The sequence below is a fragment of the Pantherophis guttatus genome, chromosome 3 (genome assembly GCF_059756535.1).
Source record: "Pantherophis guttatus breed Tessera chromosome 3, ASM5975653v1, whole genome shotgun sequence".
Classification (NCBI taxonomy): domain Eukaryota; kingdom Metazoa; phylum Chordata; class Lepidosauria; order Squamata; family Colubridae; genus Pantherophis; species Pantherophis guttatus.
In genome coordinates, this window is record NC_142065.1 from 84134241 (window position 1) to 84157361 (window position 23121).

Below are 23121 nucleotides of genomic sequence, written 5' to 3' on the forward strand. Positions count from 1 at the left end.
TCCTCTCTGGACAGGGGATCATCCTCAAGCAGTCCTCCCTCCCTCCCTTTGGGAATTTCTGTTTTGCCCCCTAAGCAGAAGACCTTTTGCCATGCAGAAATTCAACAGGCAAAGCCTTTGGCCATTGCCCAGCTAAGAATTGTCTGCCGTCATGGCGCAGTAATTATAGAGCAACACGCAAAGCTGGCTTCCCTAAATAGAGTTGAGCACGCTGGGAGGCTCCGCGTTGATTGCTTTGGATCTAGCCCAACTCTGCCTTTGCCTAATCTCCGACGTGCACATCCTCGGCTGTCGCAATTTAGCAATCTCTTCGGTTGCCAAACCGTCTCCTTCTCTCCCCCCCACCCCCACTTTTGAAAAGTGACGTTTGCAGAATACTTGATCATTATACATTCTGGCGTTTTTAACGTGCCTAATCCATTTGATGCGATTTGCCTATTTCCCCCCCCCCCCCCAGTTTCCAACCGATCCTACATAGGATTTGATCATCCTAACGGACGAAAAGTCGTTTGTCATTCCCTTGTCCCCAGATATTGCCTTAAAAGGTGAATCGTTCCTTTGTTTTAGATCCCAAACGAAGAAGAAAGCCGGGGACCCAAACCTGGTTACACTGCGAAACCTACAGGTTTTGCGCGTAAGTCTAGGGCAAAGACGCTACTCTTTTTAATCTACGCCTGGCATTCCAAAGATTCCGAGCTGCCGGCTAGTCAAATCACTAGCCTTGAGTCAAATCTACAACTCGGCTCACGTAGTGGGCAAAACAGAGTTATTGAACCCTTTGCGTTCCCCAATCCAATCCAAGGCAAGGCAGCAACAACTCTAGCAGGCTTGAAGATCAAGCCACCCGCGCATGTACATACAACCCCCCTCCCTATCACGCGGGTACTTGTCTGTCCCTCCGGGCGTTGCCCGGTGTCTCCTTTCGGTCGCTTAATTTTTTTTATTATTATTATTATTTTATTTTGGCGCGGCAAAGAGAAAAGGTGGAAAGTATGAATCGCTTGCTTAGCCGAGACCCCGTGGATATCGAGGTACCCCACTTTACCAAACGGGGCGGCGGGGAAAGGAACGAAAAGAGGGACGTGGATCAGGTGGGGAAGTCTGGGAGAAAAAACTTTCCAGCCGTGGGGGCGACAAGGACAACTTTTAAAAAGATTTTTCTCCTGGACTTTTTGAGAAAGTTTAAAAAAAAACAAAAAACCCCACCACCCCGAAGTATTTTCCTTATCATTAAGTTGGCCACTGATAGTAGTATATAGCGGGTTGCTGCGAATTTACAAAAAGAGAGGTTGGTTTCCCTACTGAGAAACTTGAGTTGTCTACCCTGAACAACTTTATAGAGAAAATGCAGGGAGATAATGGAGCGCGACTTCATGGGTAAATGCTTTGATTTGTTTTTGGTTCCCCCCCCCCGTCCGAGGCAAACTCCAGGACACAATTCGGGGACGGGGACGGGGACGGGTTGGCTTCCTTGTTCCCTGCTCTCATGCGAGTATCTTTGAAGGGTGGGGGGTTGGGGGGGGGAGAGAAACAAACCCCGAACAAAACAACTTGGTATTTTGTGGTTTCAGAACTCCATTAAAGCCTTGTTGTGAAGATAAAGGGCTTTTCGACACCTCTGAGGGAAATCCCAAAAGTGCTTTCTCTCCCCCTGTGGTGAAAATCTAATAATCTTTAAAGAAGGAGAAAGCCCTGATGTGCAATCCTGTGCATATTTACTTGAAATTAAATCTCATTATGTTCAATGAAGATCACTCTCGGTTAAGTGTGTCTAAGATTGCGCCTCAAAACTGGCATCCTGAGTAGGTCTCTTCTGTCTTCCTAATAACAGTGATACCCTGGAGAAAAAAAAAAGACTGAAGCATTTTCCCTGTTTTTTTAAAAAGAAATTTACCTCAGTATGTCATATGCCTTCCCTTATCTTTCAATCTGTTCCTTGCAACTGCAACTATTTGCTTTGGCAACCCGCTTTAGTTTATGAAGGAATAATACCAGACAGGATGGGATAGGTTACCCCGAGGTGCTCCGTCTGTCTCCCTCAATTCTGTTTTTCCCAGGCACAAGCTATAAAGAATCGCAAAGTGTGTTTATTGTATGTTATCTAAGGAAGCTGTTCTGACCTAGGCATCCTGAGACAGTAAAAAGCACACAATTAGTCCCAAAAATCCTCTTTTTATTTCAATGGCTGTGAATTCTGTTCATTCACAGCCTGTGATGAGTCACAAATAGTTTGTAAAGAGTCCGACAGAAGTCTGCCACAGACTGGCTGATAAGCACCCACCTTGATCTCCCTTGGCATGCTGCCAAAGTCCTAATTGGCAATTAGCTTTGAAAGGCCACACGGAGCACAGAGTCAAAATGGAGCTTCAGAATTTAAACCGACCAGCACGAACAAAGTTGCTTCCTGCAAAGGCTCACATGCCTTTGCTCCTCCTTTATGTCTTACGGGAGGGGCCAATCATCTCTAAGCCTTACTCCCAAGTTGCCCCTTTTGTCTTAACTGTTCTTGCCTTCTGGCAGCTCTATACATGTGTGCGCTGGGAACAGGCTTCCCCTGTTCCTCTGCCTCTCTGACGTCAGACTCTGGAGGCTCCGGAGTCAGCACATAACTCCCATTTGGCCCTGGCCACATCTCTGCCTCCGACGGAGAGCTCTCGTCCGAGCCTTCCCCAGACTCCAGGACCGGCCCATGTTCCTCACTGTCTGATTCTGCTGCCAGATCCGCAGGCTGTTGGCGGACCACAACAGAAGCAGCCAGAGGCTGTTGAGATGTAGATGTGGGTCAAATACTGTTTAGAGATGCTTGCTATCAGCCATGGTGGTGCAGTGATTAGAGTGCAGTACTGCATGCTACTTCTGCTGACTGCCGAGATGGCAGTTCAAATCTCACCAGGCTCAAGGTTGACTCAGCCTTCCATCCTTCTGAGGTGGGTAAAATGAGGACCCAAACTGTTGGGAGCAATATGCTGACTGTAAACCGCTTAGAGAGGGCTGTAAAGCACTATGAAGCGGTATATAAATCTAAGTACTATTGCTGTTGCTATGAGTGTGACTGTGGAGATACAGGCATAGAATGTTTTTGAGAAAAGAGGATGATGGTGATCACGGAAGTCTTGTCGAAATCAAAAATCAAAATTTCTAATGAGATTGGAACAGAGTTCCTTGAGCCTCGCATGCATTTCAGTCATTTGTTTTCATGTTTTTTCTTGCCAACCAATAAAATATCTCTTAGAGATATTTATTTATTGATTCACTTTATATGGTTATCCATGTCACTTATATGATTTTGGGCAGCCAACAACTTTAAAATAAATAACAATACAACTGTTTAAAAAAAAGTAAAAATAAAAGTAGAAAAACAGCTGCGAGGACACATTCACTTGTTGAGCACTTTTCCATCCGTGACTTTTTCTGTTTCTGCCGTGGTGGTGTGTTGTTAAGATGAAACTACTGTACTGTATCTTCTTTCTGTTTTGTTCTACTGAGACAAAGGCACATTTTGACAACAACTATGCTTACTGTTGTTATTATACCAGTAAATGAAAGGCAGACACAAAATCATTTTAATTCTTAGTGAAGAAAATGTACAGTAGAATAAACAATATTTCTTTTTCTTTTTTCATTTTCTTTAGTAGCTGGTGGCATTATACAAATAGCCACATGTTCTAAAATTCATGGAAATGAAAATATACATCCCTTGATGAGTCTCCTGCCCATTTAGAAACACAATCATGTACTTTACCCTTTGAACATATAATGATGTACACACTGATATAACTGAAGCCAGCATAGTTATTATGTAAAGTCAGAAGAGATCTTGCAGTATCCAGTTGAAGAATTCATCTAATTGGATTGTCTGCATTTGAATTTCATAGCTTTTTTTTTAATAGTTTCAGAACTGTAATTCAACTGAACCAAAGTTGTACTTTGTTCCTAACATTACTCAGACACTTCCTTCATTTGAACTAATGGAATATCATTATTAGAATTTTTTTTGTCATATTCTGTTTTTTTAACATATAACATTCTTATTATTCTGTCTGTATTACTGTATTACTGTCTGAATCACTGTTGAATTCACTGGTTAGATAATTAACTTCCAGGTAAGGTCTGTTCTAGAATTTCCAGCTAATTTTGTCAAGGCTACTTTAGAATTATCAGAGTGAATTCTGAGAAAAACCTTAGGCTGGATCCAAACTTAGTTACAAAATGACAGAGTTGGAAGGGATCTTGGCATTCTCATCCAACCCCTTCTTAAGCAAGAGCTCCTATACTATTTCAGACAAATAGATGTCCAATTTCCCCAGCCTTCAACTTCTGAAGGTGAACGTTCCACTGATTAATTGTTCTAACTGTCAAGAATCTTCTTATTTCAATATTGGATCTGTCCTCGATTAATTTCCATCCATTGTTTCTTGTCCTGCTTTGGAGAATAGATTGAGCCCAGGGGTGAAATCTAGCAGGTTCTGACAGGTTCTGGAGAACCGGTAGCGGAAATTTTGAGCAGTTTGGGGAACCAGTAAATACCACCTCTGGATGGCCCCAGAGTGAGGTAGGAATGGAGATTTTGCAATATCCTTCCCCCAGGAGTGGGGTGGGAATGGAGATTTTGCAGTATCCTTCCCCTGCCATGCCCACCAAGCCAAGCCACACCACATCCACCAAGCCATGCCCACAGAACTGGCAGTAAAAAAAATTGGATTTCACCACTGATTGAGCCTCTCTTCTTTGTGGCAGTCCCTTAGATATTGACAGATATCTAGACCTTCTTTTCATTAAACTAGACATACCCAATTCCTGCAAGCGTTCTTCATATGTTTTAGCCTCCAGTCTCCTAATCATCTTTGCTCTTCTCTGCATTCTTTCTAGAGTCTCAATACCTTATTTTATATCGCTGCAACTCCTACACTCTAATCTGTTACCTGCTAGTTCAGTCTATGATCGGACTTGCATATAGTACGTTTATAAATTGTGCATTTGATTTTAGTTAGTGTTGTCAGATAATAAAAGTGTGTGTGTGTGTGTGTGTGTGTATCAAATCTTGTATTATCAAGATTTTATCTTGGCTATTTTTATATAATGCATTCAAAACCTTTGAACGCTTTTCTCTTTCCAGGGTTATCCAAAAATTTTATTAAAAATTAATAAATAAATTATGGGCGAAATAGTAGCATATTACTAACTTTGTGCATTTGATAATAAGATCTGTCTAACTTTTGTCACCTAGACATTTGCAGGGTTATAAAACCTTGATATGGAGTGTGTGGTTTTAATGACAAATTTAATCACTAATGGCCTGGAGCGTTGTGTTAAAGCCTTGGAGGGGAGCTGTTATGAGTACTGTATGAATGTTAATTGGTATTTACAAAGGTGAACAATTAGCATGGAACATATAGAAGTGAGTCATACTAAATTTGGTGATGTTTCTATTGCAAAACATCATGCTAGGAATTGCAATTTAAATAAAAGGTACTAATTTTAGTTTTATTCTTGAAACAAGCATATTAGAAAACTGTATTCATTACAATGATATGATTGTCATTTATTGCTGTTGAAAACTCCACTGGCTATGGTTTTACATACCTCTCAATTAATTTCACTGGACTAGTACAAGGCTAATGATTAGCAAGCTGTGTGTACTTTGTCCTTAGTGGTGTTTTTTTGAACTACTTCATTATTGATCCAGCATTTTATAGGGCGAAAACATCCCGCAAAATGCACAGTTCTCCAAGTATATATACCAGTGATGGTGAACCTTTTTGGCACAGAATGCCCAAACCGGAAGGCACATGTGCACGCGCACAAGCCAGAGTGCCACGAACCTGACCAGCTGGCCAGCGTACATGAGTTGAGGCGGCGGTGTGTGTGCCCACAGAGAGGTCTCTGCATGCCACCTCTGGCATGCGTGCCATAGGTTCGCCATCATGGATATATACTATAATTTTGATTATAGGTTTAAGCTTGTACAGAATCATTGAAAGGAACCATTTAGGTTAACATCCTCCAGGCATCCAATGTAAGACATCCCTGACAGAAGGATGTCTTGCCTCTACTTAAACACATCCATTAAGAGAGAGAGAGAGTCAACCATCTGTTTTAAGTGATTGGATCCATTTCAGGTAGTCCTTGATTTACAAGGCTTGATTTAGTGGCCATTCAAAGTTACAACGGCAACTTTGAAAAAAGTAACTTATAACTTGGTCCTCGCACTTAGCAACCAACGCGGCACCTCACAGTCACATAATCAAAATTTGAATGCTTGGCAACCAGCATGTATTTAAGATGGTTGCACGATCCTGGGCTTGTGTGTTTGCCATTTGCATCCTTCCCATTCGACTTCTGAAAAGCAGGCAATGGGCAAAGACAGATTATGTTAATGTCCTTCTGCTTCACTTAACATAACTGCAATAATTTGCTTAATAACTGGCAAAAAAAAACCTGTGGCACAACGTCGAGCATAACTCATTTAATAACCGCCTTCCTTAGCTGGAAATTCTGATCCCAAATCTGGTTGAGGTCAAGGATTACCTGTACTGTATTGTTCTTATTGTCAAGGTTTGGCTCCACCCCTCCATTCAATTGGAATCTGCCATCCTATAACATAGTGATATTACTCTGCGTATCCTACATTCTAGAAAAATGGGATTCCCATTTTTTTCTAGGAATATCTTGTCTTGTATTTCAAGATTACTGTGTCTTCTGTCTTCTTTTTCCAAGGTAACTATTTCTCATTTTTGAATCGCTCTTCATAGAATTTAATTTCTAATCCTCAATTATTTTCATTGCCCTGCTCTGAACCTATTGCAATCTATTGCTTGAAATGTTGAGTCCAGAATACTGCATTGAAGATTATACCTGTCCAATACAGAGTAAAATGGAGCTTGCTTATTGTGATTTGGAAATTAGAAAATTGCATTTTTTGCAACTTTATTTATATTGCAGTATTTACTCATATTTATCAAAGGAGATATCCCTCATCTTGTATCTGTGTATTTGATTTCTGTTTAATTTTATTCTGTTGCCAACAGACTAGCTAGCCTAGCCTATCCAGAAAATTTTAAATTTTATGTCTAGATAATGAGTTATTTCACATAATTTTGTGTCATCTGCAAATTTGATAAACGTTTCTTCCATTTCTTCATCAAAATAATTAATTTACAAAGTTGAAGAATATGGGGCAAGGACTGAAGGTTGCAGCATCCGATATCTCACATTGGATCTTTTAATGAAAAGCCTTTTAACATTTTTGCCATACATGCACTTAATTATCATGCCACCATATTCACACACACACACACACACACACACACACACACACACACACACACATCTCTCTCTCTCTTTCTCTCTCTCTCTCTCTCCCCATTTTTTCAGAAGTGGTTTGCTTCTCCTCCTTCTCCTTCTCCTTCTCCTTCTCCTTCTCCTTCTCCTGCTCCTGCTCCTGCTCCTGCTCCTGCTCCTGCTCCTGCTCCTGCTCCTTCTCCTTTTCCTTCTTCCTAGGGCTGAGAGGGGTCTAGATAGCTTTATGCCTAAAGAAGTAAGATTAGAACTCAAGCCTGGTGCCTTAATCATTACACAAAACTGGTTCTATGAAGAACATTACCTAGGAGATAACATGAATTTTTCAAGACTTGACCTTAAATATATGTTGACTTTTGATAATTACCACATTGGACTTACAATATTATCTATACGTACTTCAGATCTATTTCTTTATGATCTGGTCTAGAAACCAAAGTATCAATATCAGGTTGTTAGTATGTAATTCCCTAGATCTCTCTCTCCCGCCCCCTCTTTTTAAAGATAAGGTCAGTATTTATTCTCCACTTGTCTGATGCCTCACAAGAGCCTAGAGTTTCTCAGAGCAGTGGTAGTACATACTGGTTCAGGCAGATAACACTGCAAGTAGAGAAATAAACAAAAATAGTGTATGAGTATTGAACTGATTTTACAAAAGACTTCCTTGTACTTTGCAATTTTCGCAAAAAAGCTGCTTACTCTGTATTTTTAAATTTCCCTACTTTTAAGATTTCGCTGTGCTTAAATTTCTTTAATAAATCTATAGCAATATTTTGGAGTGCTGGCTTCAGTTCCATGCTGAAATTTAAATTGCTTCTTATAATCCGCTGCTGTATAAGGATGGAGTGATAGAATCAGAATTTTCATCTAGTCAATCTTTAAATACCATTTTTCTGGAAATAAATTTCGTTTATTTCAATGTTTACTTTCTTGCTAATTATTATGCAGAGAATACTATGTTTTTATAGTAATTATAGTCAAGCATTACAGTTAAAAAGATAAGAAATAATACAAACTAAAACATACAAGAATAAAAATAAAAGAAAGTACATAAAAGAAAGAATATGATAACTACAAGTGTAAACAATTTTAATAGCAGCATCTTCTCTCAAAATATCAGGAATGATCCTCCCCCCTTATTTTGTCTCTTTTTTTACTGTATTGACAGATCTTTAAAGCCTCAAAGTTCAGTTTTGGTCAGCAAAATTTCATAAAGGATTACCAGAAATAACATGTATCTATTTTAACCTTGATCAAATAAACTATGTTTGTATTTCTTCCTTTTACTTTTGACAAACTTATTTCCCTCAAAGTCTTGCAACTTAATTTCTTCTCATTTTTTTCTTTGTCCATTCTCACAAAATTTTTCACAACTTTAACAGATTTCTTTTGTAAGTCCAGTATAAATATATATATATATTCAGGTCATTCTTTGGTTTGGTAAAACATCAGCTGATTTTATTTCTAAATCCAATATTAAAATATTTTGCTCCATTCTGTGTTAATAAAGTTAAGTGCTGCTCTCTTTTAACTTTATTTTTAATTTGTTTCAGTTAGTCTACAGATAATCCTCAATTTAAGACAGGTCACTTAGTGACCGTTTGAAGTTACAATTTACTTGGAAAAAGGGAATTATAATCTGGCAAATTCCTTTGGTTGCCTTCCTCCCCTGTGTTCATGTGGCCAGACTTATTACTTTAGGCACCAGGCAACACTGCATTTATGGTCTTTTATAGCATCCCATAGTCACATGATTGCATTTTATGACTGTTTTCCTGAAAACTGGAAGCTAATTTTGGGTTTTGGCAAACCGTAGCAAACAATGAATTTGCTTAATAAATTCATATTCATTTAATGCCTGCCGTATTAGTTTTACGGCTTGAGGTTGCTTAACAACTACTGAAAAATAGTTATAAGATCAGGTTGATCACATGACATTTGACCATCAAAACATATGAGTGTAAATGGATAGGCTCATTACAGTTGTATGTCAAAGACTACAGGCAGTGTCCAACCTTCAACATCTAATTGTATATTTTAAATATTCAAAGCCATCCTGACCTTTAGTCCATTTATAATTTTCCAAAATCAATGCTTTATTATCCTTTGGCTGTTTATTCCCAAAAAAGAAAAAAAAAACCTTTAACTTGCATAGAACTGTTTTCACTGAAAATGGAAGGAAATTCATCTAGTATTAAGAAAATGTGCCATTATATCTAAAAAGCAATTAACAACAATTTCCAGAGGTGATTAATAAAGGAAGTATATGAACCTTGAACTGCAATTTGGGTTATGAGGATGTTTCCTTGTTTCCCAGAGAACATTTTTGCAGTCTCCTTATGAGGAACAGTTGTCTGGAGCACTTTCGGGAAATCCAAATTCTCTCCTTATCCAAAGTGGAATTGCAAAGTATTAGCTTTTCATTCCAGGTATTCATTCTGCCATGGTTGTTGGCTCTGCTGTCATTTCTTTCTTGGAAGTCCAGACAGAATGTTTCTTGTGTTTCTTCTAATATCTAACCTTTTTAAAAATATATTTTGTGTAGCCCTGTGAGCTTTAGTTTCTTTTATGCATTGATAATTGATTCCATTCAAGCATTCCATGAATCAATTCTTCCTTCCTTCCTTCCTTCCTTCCTTCCTTCCTTCCTTCCTTCCTTCCTTCCTTCCTTCCTTCCTTCCCTCCCTCCCTCCCTCCCTCCCTCCCTCTGAATTGAAATTCCACAAACAAAGTTGCTGTCCCTTACTCTCTTTTAAAAAGAAAATATGTCAGTGTTGATTATAGGATTTTCTCTTTCTCAAAAAAAATCAGTGACTATAAAATAACAAACATTGCTATTAAAAATTTGAACAGATCACAGTTCTTACAGTTTTTTCCTGCTCCCCATCCATCTGTACCAATCTTCCTCAGCCATACTTCTATAATCTGCTTGTCTATACTCTGTCTCTAAAAGTTGTACTGGCCACCTATTGGCTTATCCTGTCTCTATACAAACCTGTTGTGATCTCTGAGAAATGAATGGAAAGTTTTAAATGATGAAAGTTAAACTGCCTTTCATTGCAGTTTTATATATTAATCCCAAGTAATAGTTTATTGGACAGATTTCCAGATGTGGTTTTTTTTTTCAAAATTCCTGATTAGTTTTTAGAATTAACAAGTTTTAACTTGCATATCTTGACTTCTTTTTTTCAGTCAATTTAATGTGCATGTACTTTTGTCTATTACTTAATTGCTTTGATGTTAAAGTATGATGAGTGAGATTGTTTTAGTTGCCAGGTTGTATCTCTTGCTGCATCTTGACTTTTTTTATTTATGTCTGTGCATCTGGCTTAGACCAAATATATGGACAATATGTCATTCCCAAGGTAGTTTGGAAAAGATCTTCCAGATTGCTTCAACTTTTTGGTAATTTTTATCCTGTCATAGATAGTTTGCTGTCCTCCATAGTGACATATTTTCATTAAGTCCTTGATCCATGTTGACCCTGTGGGAGCCTTCTCATTCACTGTAAGGCAATCTTTCCTGGCTAACAACATTGGGGCTGTTTCCAGCAACGTTTTTAAAAATGTGCACTCTGATCAGCACCAGATCCTTGATATAACTTTATTGTGCTTCCGATAAAAGTCTTTGATTAGTGTCTAGCATCAGATGCTGTCTTTATCCTACAGTTTTAAAAGGCTAAAACTTGTTTTTTTTTAAAAAAAACAACAACTGTATGGAACCTGGATACTTTTATTCATATGAATGGGTTGGAATAAACAGATTATATAATAATGTCTGGGAGGCAAATGTGGAACCGTCATAAAATTGTGATGGTTTCTTCTTATTCCTTTTTTTTTTCTGAATCCAAATAGCACATATAGTAAAAATTAAATTGGTTCTACATTTTCACATGGGAATTTACCTGTCTGGCAACGTCGATTCATCCATGTAACTTGCAAGGGTTTAATATCAAGTCTAAGAGCGAAGATGCTTCATTCTGGCTTAGTGTGATGGGAAAACTCTTGAAATATCATTTTAGGTATAAGAATGACCTGTTAATGGCATCCTTGTAGAAATTGCAGCATATTGTGGCTGAGACTGTTTCTTTAGCTTATATGTGCAACAAGAAGTGGTTTGGGTTTTGAAATACAGATTTTAATTCAAAAGAAATTCCATCTGGATGAGTATTGGGGAAATGTAATTTCTCTGTCTGATGAATGTGAATACTTCACCCTTCTCTTAGAGGATTGTTGCATGGCAGAATAAGATAAGAAAAAAAGATGGGTCCATGCAAAGAAAGCCAATTCCAGTTTCCTTCCCACTTATTATTTGCTGATAATCTTTTAATTATTTACCTATTAAATTAGTATGCTGCCAACTCCAATCAGGCTCATGGTTGCTTATACAATAACGTAGCACGCCTCCACAGTAAGACATAACACTTTCTGAATGATAAAGCTTCCATGAGAACACTATAGCATTTCACATCTATAAAACCAACTCAGTGATATCCAAAAACTAATAACTGTTATTAAATAAATCTATTTAAGAAAAAAACCAGACTGTCGTCACACATAAGGTAACTATCAAAGACCTTCTGGTAAAGTCTGAAAACTGGAGAATGTTTCTGAGGAATAATAGTCTTGCAGCATAGATGGCAACTGCAATAAAGATAGAGAGCATGCAGAGAAGGTGAGGCAACGGCAGGATTGAAAAGCAAGATCAGCTTCTTAAAGGAAAACAAAATGACTACCTTTTAGCTAATTTCTCTACAGAGGCCACTCTATGAAAAGTACTGCCAAGGTTTATTGTGAAAAACAGAAACAAAAGATGTTTCATAAATGATTGAATTGCAGAGATGGATTGCCTTTCTCCTGTGCCAAGGAGAAACTGTGTGAAGAGGAAGGACTACCGCTGTTCAAGGAGTCTTCATATGGGAATTGGTGATTAAAAGAACTCTGAAGCAATCTGTGGAGGTTACTTAGGTCTAATATCAGTTTTGGGGCAGTGGTGGGATTCAACCGGTTTGTACCATTTTGGCTGAACTGGTGGTTAAATTGCTGGCTGGCCCCTCCCCTCCCCATCCCTTCCAGAAGTCCCCACATGCCCCGTTTTGGCTCCCAGGTAAGTGCAGGAGGCCTACTAAACCCCGTGTGTGAGGGGGTGCGGTGTGGCCCCCCCCATGGCTTGTTTTTTTCTTCCAGGAGGCTGCAGGGAGGCCTAATAGGCCCAAAACAGGGCATGGGAGGGGTTGTGGCACAGCCCTCCTGCAGCCTGTTTTTGCTCCCAGGGGGTGCAGGAGGCCGAATGCTGCCTGTCACACCCTCTGGCCACGCCCACCATGGCCACACCCACCCAGCCAGTCATTAGGGCAGAGAACCAGTTGTTAAATTATTTGAATCCCACCACTGGTTTTAGGACTACACTTTTGCATCTGTAAAGGAGTATACTTGTAACTCAGGGTTTAAATGAGGGGTCCTTGGTGCTCTCTGAGGTTGTTTTCTTGTAGACATTTCATCACCAAACAACACCACCAGTGTTATCTAGTTTTGGGTAATAATGATGTTACCTAATTTGGGTAATGAAATGTCTGCAGGGAAACAACCAAGCTCAGAGAGCAACAAGGACTCCTCTTTTGTATTTACAGTATTTGAAAATGTCATTGTAAACATCCATCCTGAGAATTTTTCTTCCCCTTATGTGTCTGCTCCATGGATTAATTCAAGGAAGTAGTTAGGAAGGTGAGGGTACTCATTCTTAGTACAGGTCTTGAGTATTATTCTGTCATACTTTTCTCTTTTTAGACCTGAATTCACATCCAAGTATGGAGTTATAATATGATTGTCCTGTTTGCATTTAAATTGTTAAGGTTATAATATAGTTAGAAACCATAGCTGAAAGTAGTTAAAGGTGTCATTTTTTTTACTGATTTAAGATAACAGCTTTATTGTTAGGTGTCAAATTGAAATGTTCAGTGGAATCCTTAATGTGACTATAAAGTTGGTCTTAGACTGGTTTTAGATCTTGTAATTGGCATAGTAGCCTGATTTTTGTATACCAGCATGCCAGTTAAACGAACTGCCAACACTGCATTATAATATATTATTTTTGCACAGTGGCTTTGTATGATGGTTGTGGTTAGCTGCCTGGAGCCACTTTGACTACTGAAAATGCAGTATAGAAATCTATGTTTTCTACCACATTTTCTCTTCAGTTATCATTTCTATAAAGAATACCCTTGCAATCCCTACATTACCACCAGAGGTGGGTTTCAGCAGGTTCTGACCAGTTCTGGAGAACCGGTAGCGGAAATTTTGAGTAGTTCAGAGAACCGGTAAATACCACCTCTGACTGGCCCTGCCCCCATCTATTCTCTGCCTCCCAACTCCCAGCTGATCGGGAGGAAATGGGGATTTTGCAGTAACCTTCCCCTGGAGTGGGGAGGGAATGGAAATTTTACAGTATCCTTCCCCTGCCACGCCCACCAAGCCACACCCACCAAGCCATTCCATGCTCACCAAGCCACACCCACAGAACCGTTAGTAAAAAAATTTTGAAACCCACCACTGATTACCACTCACATTTTAGAACAGGCCTGCATATTATCTAATGCTACAGTGAAGAATAAGGACATTATTCTGCTTCCTTTGTGTGGACTTGACTTCTGCCTTGGAAATGATGCTTCCATTTTGAGTATAGCCACATTCACACATATTTCAGATGAAATGTTTGCATGGAGAGAGCTCTGTCTTGGTGATCCTACATGCTCTGTTCCTGAAGAAGACTTCAGGTAGTCAAGAAAGCGGTGAGTGCTTTAGTTGGATCCCTGCAAATTTGGTTCTTGCTGCTAATGGAGAGAGGGATGAGGCTTGGTGTGTAGCTATGAGAAGATGAGTACGGCTTGTTGCCCTGCAGATCAGGTGGGATATCCTGATAATTCGCATTAGGTCCTAGCCAGATGTTCCTGTCTGTGATTTTAAACTTTTATACACTCTGTGCACAATTATTAGGCAAGTTGTATTTTGGAAGATTAATTTCATTATTGAACAACTACAGTGCTCTCGGTCAATCCAAAATGTTAATAAACCTCAAATCTGAACATTTAAGAAAGTAAAAAAAATGAGTTTTTGGCTTTTTTAGGAGAATATCTGTGTGTGCACAATTATTGGGCAACTATTAGTGTGCAGAATTATTATGCAACTAAATGAAAAATGAAAATTTGCCCATCTCATTCATTTATTTGCATCTGTTAAAGTGAGAATAATAAACAAACAACTAAAAATGTACAAATAAACATTTCTGACAGTTCACACACACACAAAAAAATCAGTGACCAATATAGGCACCCTTCTTTTCAGTAACAGTCATAAGCCTTCCATTCATGGAGTCTTGTCAGTTTCTTGATCTGTTGACGATCAACTTTTTGTGCAGCAGCAACCATAGCCGCCCAGACCCTGTTCAGAAAGGTGTACTGTTTTCCTTCACTGTAAATCTCCCATTTAAGAAGGGCCCACAAGTTCTCAATAGGGTGTAGGTCAGGTGAGGAAGGGGGCCATGCCATTATCTTTCATCTTTAAGGCCTTTACTGGCTAGCCACGCAATGGAGTACTTCGATGCATGCGATGGAGCATTGTCCTCAATAAAAATCATGGTCTGTTTGAAAGATGCAGACTTTTTCCTGTACCACTGCTTGAAGAAAATGTCTTCTAAAATCTGGCAATAGGTTTGGGCGTTGATTTTGAGTCCATCTTCAACCTGAAAATGTCCATCTTTAATAATACCAGACCGTACCAGTACCCCACATCCACCTTGCTGGCGTTTGAGTCGAACTGGAGCTCTGTGCCCATTACTGATCCAGCCACAGGCCCATCTATCTGGTCCGTCGAGTCACTCTCTTCTCATCAGTCCATAAAACCTTTGAAAAATCTGTCTTCAGATATTTCTTGGCCCAGTCTTGCCGTTTCAACTTATGTGTCTTGTTCAGTGGTGGTCAGGTTTCAGTCTTCCTTACCTTGGCCATGTCTCTGAGCACTGAACACCTTGTATTTCTGGGCACTCCAGGTAGGTTGCAGTTCTGGAATATGACAGCACTGGAGGATAATGGATTCCTGATAGCTTCACGTTTGATTCTTCTCAAATCTTTGGCAGTTAATGTGCATCTTTTTTTCTCAACACGTTTCTTGCGACCCTGTTGACTATTTGCAACAAAACATTTGATGGTTCTGTGATCACGCCCCAATATCTTACCACTTTCAAGAGTGCTGCATCCCTCTGAAAGACTTTACAATTTTTGACTTTTCAGAGTCATTTAAATCTCTTTTTTGGCCTATTTTGCCTGAGGAAAAGAAGCTGTCTAATAATTATGCACACCTTGATATAGGGTGTTGATCTCCTTAGGCCACACCCTCCATCACTACAGAAAAACACATCACCTGATATGCTTATATCCACTTCACATTTAAGTTTATATAGCTTGGAGGTGGAAAATATGCATAAAAATGATGATATGGCCAAATACTTGCCTAATAATTGTGCACACAGTGTATGTATGTTCCAAGGCAAAATTCTGTGAGCATTAATACATACCCCCTACTAAAAAACAAATTCCTTAAGGACAAAATTCTATTACATTTGGTCAATATTGAGCAGCCACAAGATCCTTCAGATTTCTTCAGTTTCTCCATTAATCACCAGCAAATAAATAACCAGTCCTCATTCCCTCTCCATTAGCTAGGTTTATTTTGCATCTGAAACTCTGATGCCAAAAATGTCAAAGATGGTGTGACAAAGGGTAAGTTGGGAGGTGATAACTATCCTAAGTTAGCTCTGTCATGTCAACAAATAAACAATTTAGAGATGGGCTAAATTACAAGAAGGTTTTTTTCAGAGAGAAAAACAGGATGATGAATGCTGTTTTTGGTTCTGCCCTGCCAATTTTTTATATTGGTCCCTGACAGTGGCTGTTTTTTATTCACTTATTTTAATCTAAATGGTCTCAACAGTTCCATCAAATTCCTTTGGTTGGGTTTCTCTGTTAATTATTAATGTTTAATGTACATTGCCAATAGCTCCTTCTTTTATATGCTTCTGTTTCTTTTAAAATGAATTGCATCTGTTAATTGTTATATCTGAATGTTAAGAATCAACCAGATCTAATATCCAATTAAATACTTGACTCTCTGTGATAATCAAAGCTAATCATGCTCATAATATTTGCTGTTCTTGGAATATCTATATCTACAGTATATATCTGTATATCTGTATTTGTATCTATGAAGTAAATGAAGCAAACAAAATGTTAAAAAGTTACGATATTTATGTAGTTACTTACCAAGTACATCTAAATTATATTAAAATAACCAAAATATCTTTACAATTCCCAAGGCATGTCACAACTTTTGAGCACCCCTAATGTTTGGAAATTGAAAGTTGAAAAATTTGACACACCCTAAGTCCCAGTGCAAACTATTTTTTTTTTATGAAAATAGGAAAACATTTCCATGCAAGTTCCTTTTCCAAATCAGTCAAATATTTTGCAAAGTATATTCTGTGATTAAACAGTCTTTCCTAAATGACAAGCCTTCCTGGTCCCATTTTTCCACAAAGTCATTGTTGTGTATGCAAGTGCTGTTGAAATCACCTTTTGACAAGGTGATTTCACATGTCATCATAACCAGTGCTATAGCACCTTGAGTGGAAAGTCATGGCACGTTGCTTTAATCCACAGAGTTCATTGGAAAAGTAATTCAGAATAATTCAAAGTAATGTATCTTTGAGTTGTCTCTTGGTTACAATAGAAAAGTCTTTAGCATCTAAAGTGACCATCATTTGTCACTTAAGACAAACGTGTAAAATGTGGGTTCCTGGTGAATGGTGACCTTGTTAAAATATCTTAACAAAGATTTTCACAATTCTGTTGGGCAAGATCCTACCTCTGTGCTTCAAATGATATAGACTCTCACTGATTAAGTAGGATAGTAAAGGTAAAGGAGTTCCTGTATATTTTACTCCACTAGTCATTTCAAGTGCATACTATTGTAGATGGGTGCTGGCAGGCAAATCGAGACGACTCACGGTAACAATAACATCGTTTATTAAAGTAACACAACCTGTAACCACAACTCGATCTATCTGCTAAACAGTACAAGTAACTCTTGCGATCTGACAGCTCTTATATATCATTAGCTGTCAGCGTCTGCACCAATCAGAAGCTTTCGATTTCCCGCCAGAGTGTGCCCCCTCTGGCAGCGGCGACTACGCATGGCCAACCTGTCAGGACATAACACTCCTTCCCCCCCCGAATGGCGCATGCGTAGTCATCCAAGTATGCCGGATGGCGCCGGCTCCTCCCAGACTGACGTAGACTGGGCCTGTCAGCTGCCAGGGGTGGAGGCGCTGGAGGCTCATAGGTGACTTGTGGAGATGGAACGGAGTCATCCACTTCTGCGTCATCGGAAACCGTCAACTCCCTCTCTACAGGTAAGTGCACTGATCGCGGCACTGTCTGCTGTTCTGGTTTGCTAACCTCCGGTGGCTGCCCGATCAGAGAAGGTGATGCTTGTAGTCCCTGTTCCTGAGGGCCCTGTAGATGCCGAGCGCGCAACTGATCCACATGGCCCCGCCAGGTGCAGCCGTCAGCCAAGAGGACAGTATACGAGAGCAGCCCTGTCACCCCAGAAACTGTCCCAGGCACCCAACGGGGCTCACCTGCATAGTTCCTCACATAAATGGAATCATCAACAGAGAAAACCCGGACCCCTCTGATAGCATCTGGGGGTGTATCAGGGAAATAGTTGGAATGCAGTCAGTCTAGCATGGTTCGCAAGCGGCGGCCCATGAGTAGCTCTGCCGGGGAGCGGTTGGTGATCGGGCAAAGGGTAGAATGCTGAGTTAGAAGGTAGGTGGCCACACTGGCCTGCCAATCCCCTGTTCCTAACCTCAGCAGGGCCTCCTTGGCAGATCGCATGGCCCTTTCAGCCCGGCCATTACTGGCCGGATGAAATGGGGCGACAGGGGCATGATGAATGCCCAGCTTCACCAAGAACCTTTGGAAGGTGGTAGAGGTAAATTGGGGCCTGTTATCGGAAACGACAACGTCGGGCAGTCCATGGGTTGAGAACAGACTCCGCAGGGCCCGTACAACAGCATCCGCAGTGGTGGTCGACATGGAGATAACCTCGACCCAAGCGGAGTAGGCATCAACGATGACCAGAAAGGTTCTCCCCTGCATCGGCCCCGCGAAATCAATGTGCAAGCGGGACCAAGGGTTGCGGGGGGTGTCCCACTCCCGGGGAGGGGCAGCAGAAGCGGCGCGGTCTTAGATTCTTGGCACCGGGAGCACCCTGACACCCACTGAGAAATGTCATGATCTAAACGGGGCCACCACACATAACTCCGCCCCAAAGCTTTCATTCGGGCAGTGCCTGGGTGACCTACATGCAAAGCTGCCAAAATAGCCTCCCTCAACCCAGGTGGTATAACAACTCGCAGGCCCCATAACAAGCACCCCTTCAACATGGTCAGCTCGTGCTGGTGGGCTTTAAATGGTTGGAAGTCTACAGCAACCCGGCTGAGAGGCCAACCTCTACGGCCCAGTCCAGGACTTGTGACAAGAGTCTGTCCTTCGATCTAAGCCGGGCGATGTCCGTGGCCGTAACCGGAAGGCGCTGGTCTTCGATCAACAAAATAGATGCTCCAGGCGCAGGATCATCGACCCCCAAGGGGAGAGGGCAACGGCTGAGGGCATCCGTGTGTCCCATAGCCTTCCCTGGGCGATGCATAAGTTTGTAATTGTAGGCATTCAGGAACTCGACCCAGCGGGCCATGCGGGATGAGACAAACGGGGGGGTCTGTCTGTCCCCAGCAATAATACCCAAAAGGGGCTTATGGTCCATGAAAAGGACAAAGGAATGGCCATAAACATAGTGGTGAAAACGTTTAACGCCGGCCATCGCTGCCAAAGCTTCTTTGTCAATTTGACTATACCGCTGCTCCATTGGCGATAAGGTACGGGAGTAATAAGCAATAGGGGCTTCCATCCCATTCGGCAGGCGGTGGCTTAGGACAGCCCTGACTCCGTATGGGGAAGCATCACAGGCGAGAGTCAGCGGAAGCTGGCTATCGTATTGCACCAATACCTTTGAGGAAGTTAACAAGTCTTTAAGAGCCGCGAAAGAAGTGGCTTCTTCCAGGCCCCAGGACCAAGGTGTTTGAGACTTAAGCAGTCAGTGGAGAGATTCTGCGACAGATGCCTTATGCGGCAAAAATATACTATAAAAGTTCAGGAGGCCTAAGAAAGCCTGCAATTCAGCCTTGGAAGTGGGGGCGGGGCGTCAGTGATGGCCTGAACTTTAGCCGGGGTAGGATGAATCCCCGCGGTGTCAACTAAATAGCCTAAAAATTCAACCTGCAAGGAGCCCATCTGACATTTCTCGCGCTTGAGTTTAAGACCAGCGTGGCGAAACCTAGTTAGGACTTCACGTAATCTATCCAATAGCTCCAGATCGTTTTTAGCCGAGACGAAAATGTCATCAAAAAATGGTATTACCCCCGGTATGCCCTGCAGCAACCACTCTACCAGACTTTGGAAGATGCCAGGGGCGACACACCGAATTGCAGGCGGTTGCATTTAAATGTGCTGCAGTGTGTAATGATGGTCTGCGCGTCCGCAGTGACGTTATCCACTGGGAACTTGCGCCATGTCTAATTTGGCAAAAACCTCGGCCTAAGGAATGGAGTAACTGCTGTACTAATAGGCACAGGGTAGGGGTTGGCCTGTAACGCCTTATTTAGTGTTGCTTTATATTCGGTGCAAATACGAATAGAGCCATCCGACTTGATGGGAATAACGATAGGCGTTTCCCATCTAGTGTAATCTACTGGCTCCAAAACCCCTTGGCTAATTAACTTGTCTAGTTCTTGATCTACCTTGGGTCTGAGTGCCAAGGGAACTCTACGTGGCTTGAGTCGAATAGGGGCAACCCCCGGGTCTAAGCTAAAAGAGACTGGAGTACTGACATAAGTGCCAAGACCTTCACTGAATACGTCAGCGAACTCATCTATTAAAGAGGCAAGTTTACTCCCGTCAGTTCTATTAAGACCAGTCACCGCCAGGCCCAGGGCATCAAACCAATCTAACCCAAGTAAGTTGGGTAATGACCCGCTAACTACAGTAACAGTAACGGTAGCCGGCCAATGAAATTCTTATGTTGGACTCTAACCTTCCTGCTTCCCAGAATGGGAATGCTATTACCCTGATAGTCCCGCAGCCTCAGGCTGCACGGCCTGAGATGTTTCTTTGCCATAGTGGGCACCAAACGCTTAAAAGTGCTCCACGAGATGAGTGACAATGAGGAACCCATGTCTACTTCCATTTTGCATGGAGTGCCCTCGATTAACACGGTGAGGAATATTTTCTTCGTTAACTCCCCCCTAGCCTGGTCGATAACAACCTCCGGGCTGTGCATATTATGATATATGGTGAAGCACTCCCCCCCTTTTTTTTCCTGATCTGCCTTGTGGACGGGACTCCCGGGGTGAAGGCCTATCAAGGTTAGTGGTAACTGGTTGGCTGGCTCGGCAGACCTTAGCTAGGTGCCCCTTTCTGCCGCATCGCCTGCACTCCACATTCTTAAACCAGCAGGCGGACCGGCTGTGGTTCCCTCCACAGTTGGCACACGCAATCTGCGACTTCTGCTTCTCGGAATCCCACTCCTTCTTTGGCACTGTCTTCAAACGGCTCACTCCATCGTCTTACGATGAGGGGTCGGATTCGATGTCATCATGATGAACATGCTGGCCTGGCCTAAATCTTCCCCCTTTTTAAATGTGGAAATTTTAAATTTTAAATTCGTCTTATTTATAGGGTCATGGGTAAGGCATTTTAAATTGGGGAGCCATTTTGGATTTAATTCTTTTTTAAACGTATTTTAATGTTTATATTGTATGTTTTTAATTTTGGCTGTTCACCGCCCCGAGTCCTTCGGGAGAGGGGGCGGTATAAAAATCTAATAAATAAATAAAATAAATAAAAATAAATAAACAGTTGCTGCTTTTCTCGCCGCTACGGGGCTAGATGTCTTCTGCATCTCAATTGAGGACTGGTCCGACAATTCGGACACCCGGGCCTCATCGTGCAAGGTGGCATCCATTCTAGCCAGTAACCAGCGTTGTAAATTGAGGTCCCATATCCCACAGATCAATTGATCCAGCAAAATGTTATCTAAATCTCTAAATTCACAATACAATGCAGCTGTTCTTAATGCCGCCATATATTGGTTAATTGTCTCTCCCTCGGCCTGGTACTGGTGGTGGAAAGCGTAGCGTCGGGCGACACGGGAGGGTAATGGCGCGTAGTGTCCCTTCAATTTGGCCATCAAGGTCTCCCAGGGCACATCTTGGACCCTCAGCTGTGCTAATAAGGCTCGGGCTGTCTCGAATATGTCATGCCCGCATACGCTGAGGAAAACCGCTTGCTTACAATCGCTAGGGAGAGCCTTATAGTCATTGGCGGCTAAAAAACAGTCAAACCTATCCAAAAAAGAGTCTCTTGAGCCTGGTCAAAAGGAGCAAACATCATTAGAGTGGCCATGATTTCCGGACAGCTGCCTGAGGCACCTCACTATCAGTGCTCCGCTGAGGAAGTCAGTCCTGTGTCAAATAGTGTCGACGCTCGATTTTCCGCCTCACAATCCCACCCTCGGCGCCAGTATTGTAGATGGGCGCTGGCAGGCAAATTGAGACGACTCACGGTAACAATAACATTGTTTATTAAAGTAACACAACCTGTAACCACAACTCGATCTATCTGCTAAACAGTACAAGTAACTCTTGCGATCTGACAGCTCTTATATATCGTCGGCTGTCAGCGTCTGCACCAATCAGAAGCTCTCGATCTCCCACCAGAGTGCGCCCCCTCCGGCAGTGGCGACTATGCATGCGCCAACCTGTCAGGACATAACACATATGGAGTGGTGTTTATCTCTGTTTCAAGGGCCATTGAGCCAGTACTGTTAGAAGACATTTCCACAGTGATGTGGCCAGCATGACGTCACAGAGTGCTGTTACCTTCCCACTGAAATGATACCTATTTATCTTGATACAATCAGTACCTGCAACAAACTTTAGCCTTGTGCCAGTTACCAGATGTGCCCATCTCAAACATGGAACATGAAGCACTCACTCATTCTTGGCCAAATTTTCATACCCTCACCTAGTTTAATGCTGAGCCATCTGAGACTGTGACCCTGAAAGCTAGTTGTCTGGGGCAGTCTGGGGCACTTCATCTGTCTCTTTGATGAAGATCCCTGGGATTTGAACTTTTCACTAGATCTACCTATAAAATCTAGCAATCATGACTTTGCAAAGAGGCAGAGTGAAGTAGGAAAAAAAATAGGACCAGAGATACAATGACAGAACTGAACATAATAGCATTGAATATTTTTGGCACTTTCGCCTATATTTCCTTGCCAACTTATCTTATTGGTCCCAGACAGTTCTCCAAGGACTTTGAAAATAGTGTCTTAAATTCCACCATAGTCTAGAAATTTTTGCTGCTTTCAATATCTGCTGCCCTCGTGTATTCGGGAAAAAGATTTTAATTGCTTTTTCCAGCCTGAATCATTCTTTCCTCTTCTTATTGGAAGAAAATTTGCAAAGGGTGCCTTTGGAAGAATTGTAGGACTATTGCAATAGTAATGAATAAGTCTATTGCTTGGTGTTCCATGGTCTTCATAAATTTAAGAACCATTGGTTTGATCTGTAAGGGGTTTTCCCCCCAAGTTCCAGTTTTCCAGTTGTCCAGTAAGCCCTTATTTCTTCTAGTTGCCCTGTTGAAAGAAT

At 41.4% G+C, this 23121-nt stretch overlaps 1 protein-coding gene across 1 annotated transcript in view; it reads left to right on the forward strand.

Annotated features, from left to right (window-relative positions):
- Nucleotides 1–905: 905 nt before the first annotated feature.
- DPYD (dihydropyrimidine dehydrogenase) overlaps nt 906–23121 on the forward strand; it is a 584219-nt gene continuing 562003 nt past the window's right edge. The window contains exon 1 of the mRNA XM_034437263.3: nt 906–1031. Coding sequence (XP_034293154.2) covers nt 993–1031 — 39 coding nt within the window. The 5' untranslated portion in view covers nt 906–992. The remainder of the gene's footprint in view (nt 1032–23121) is intronic.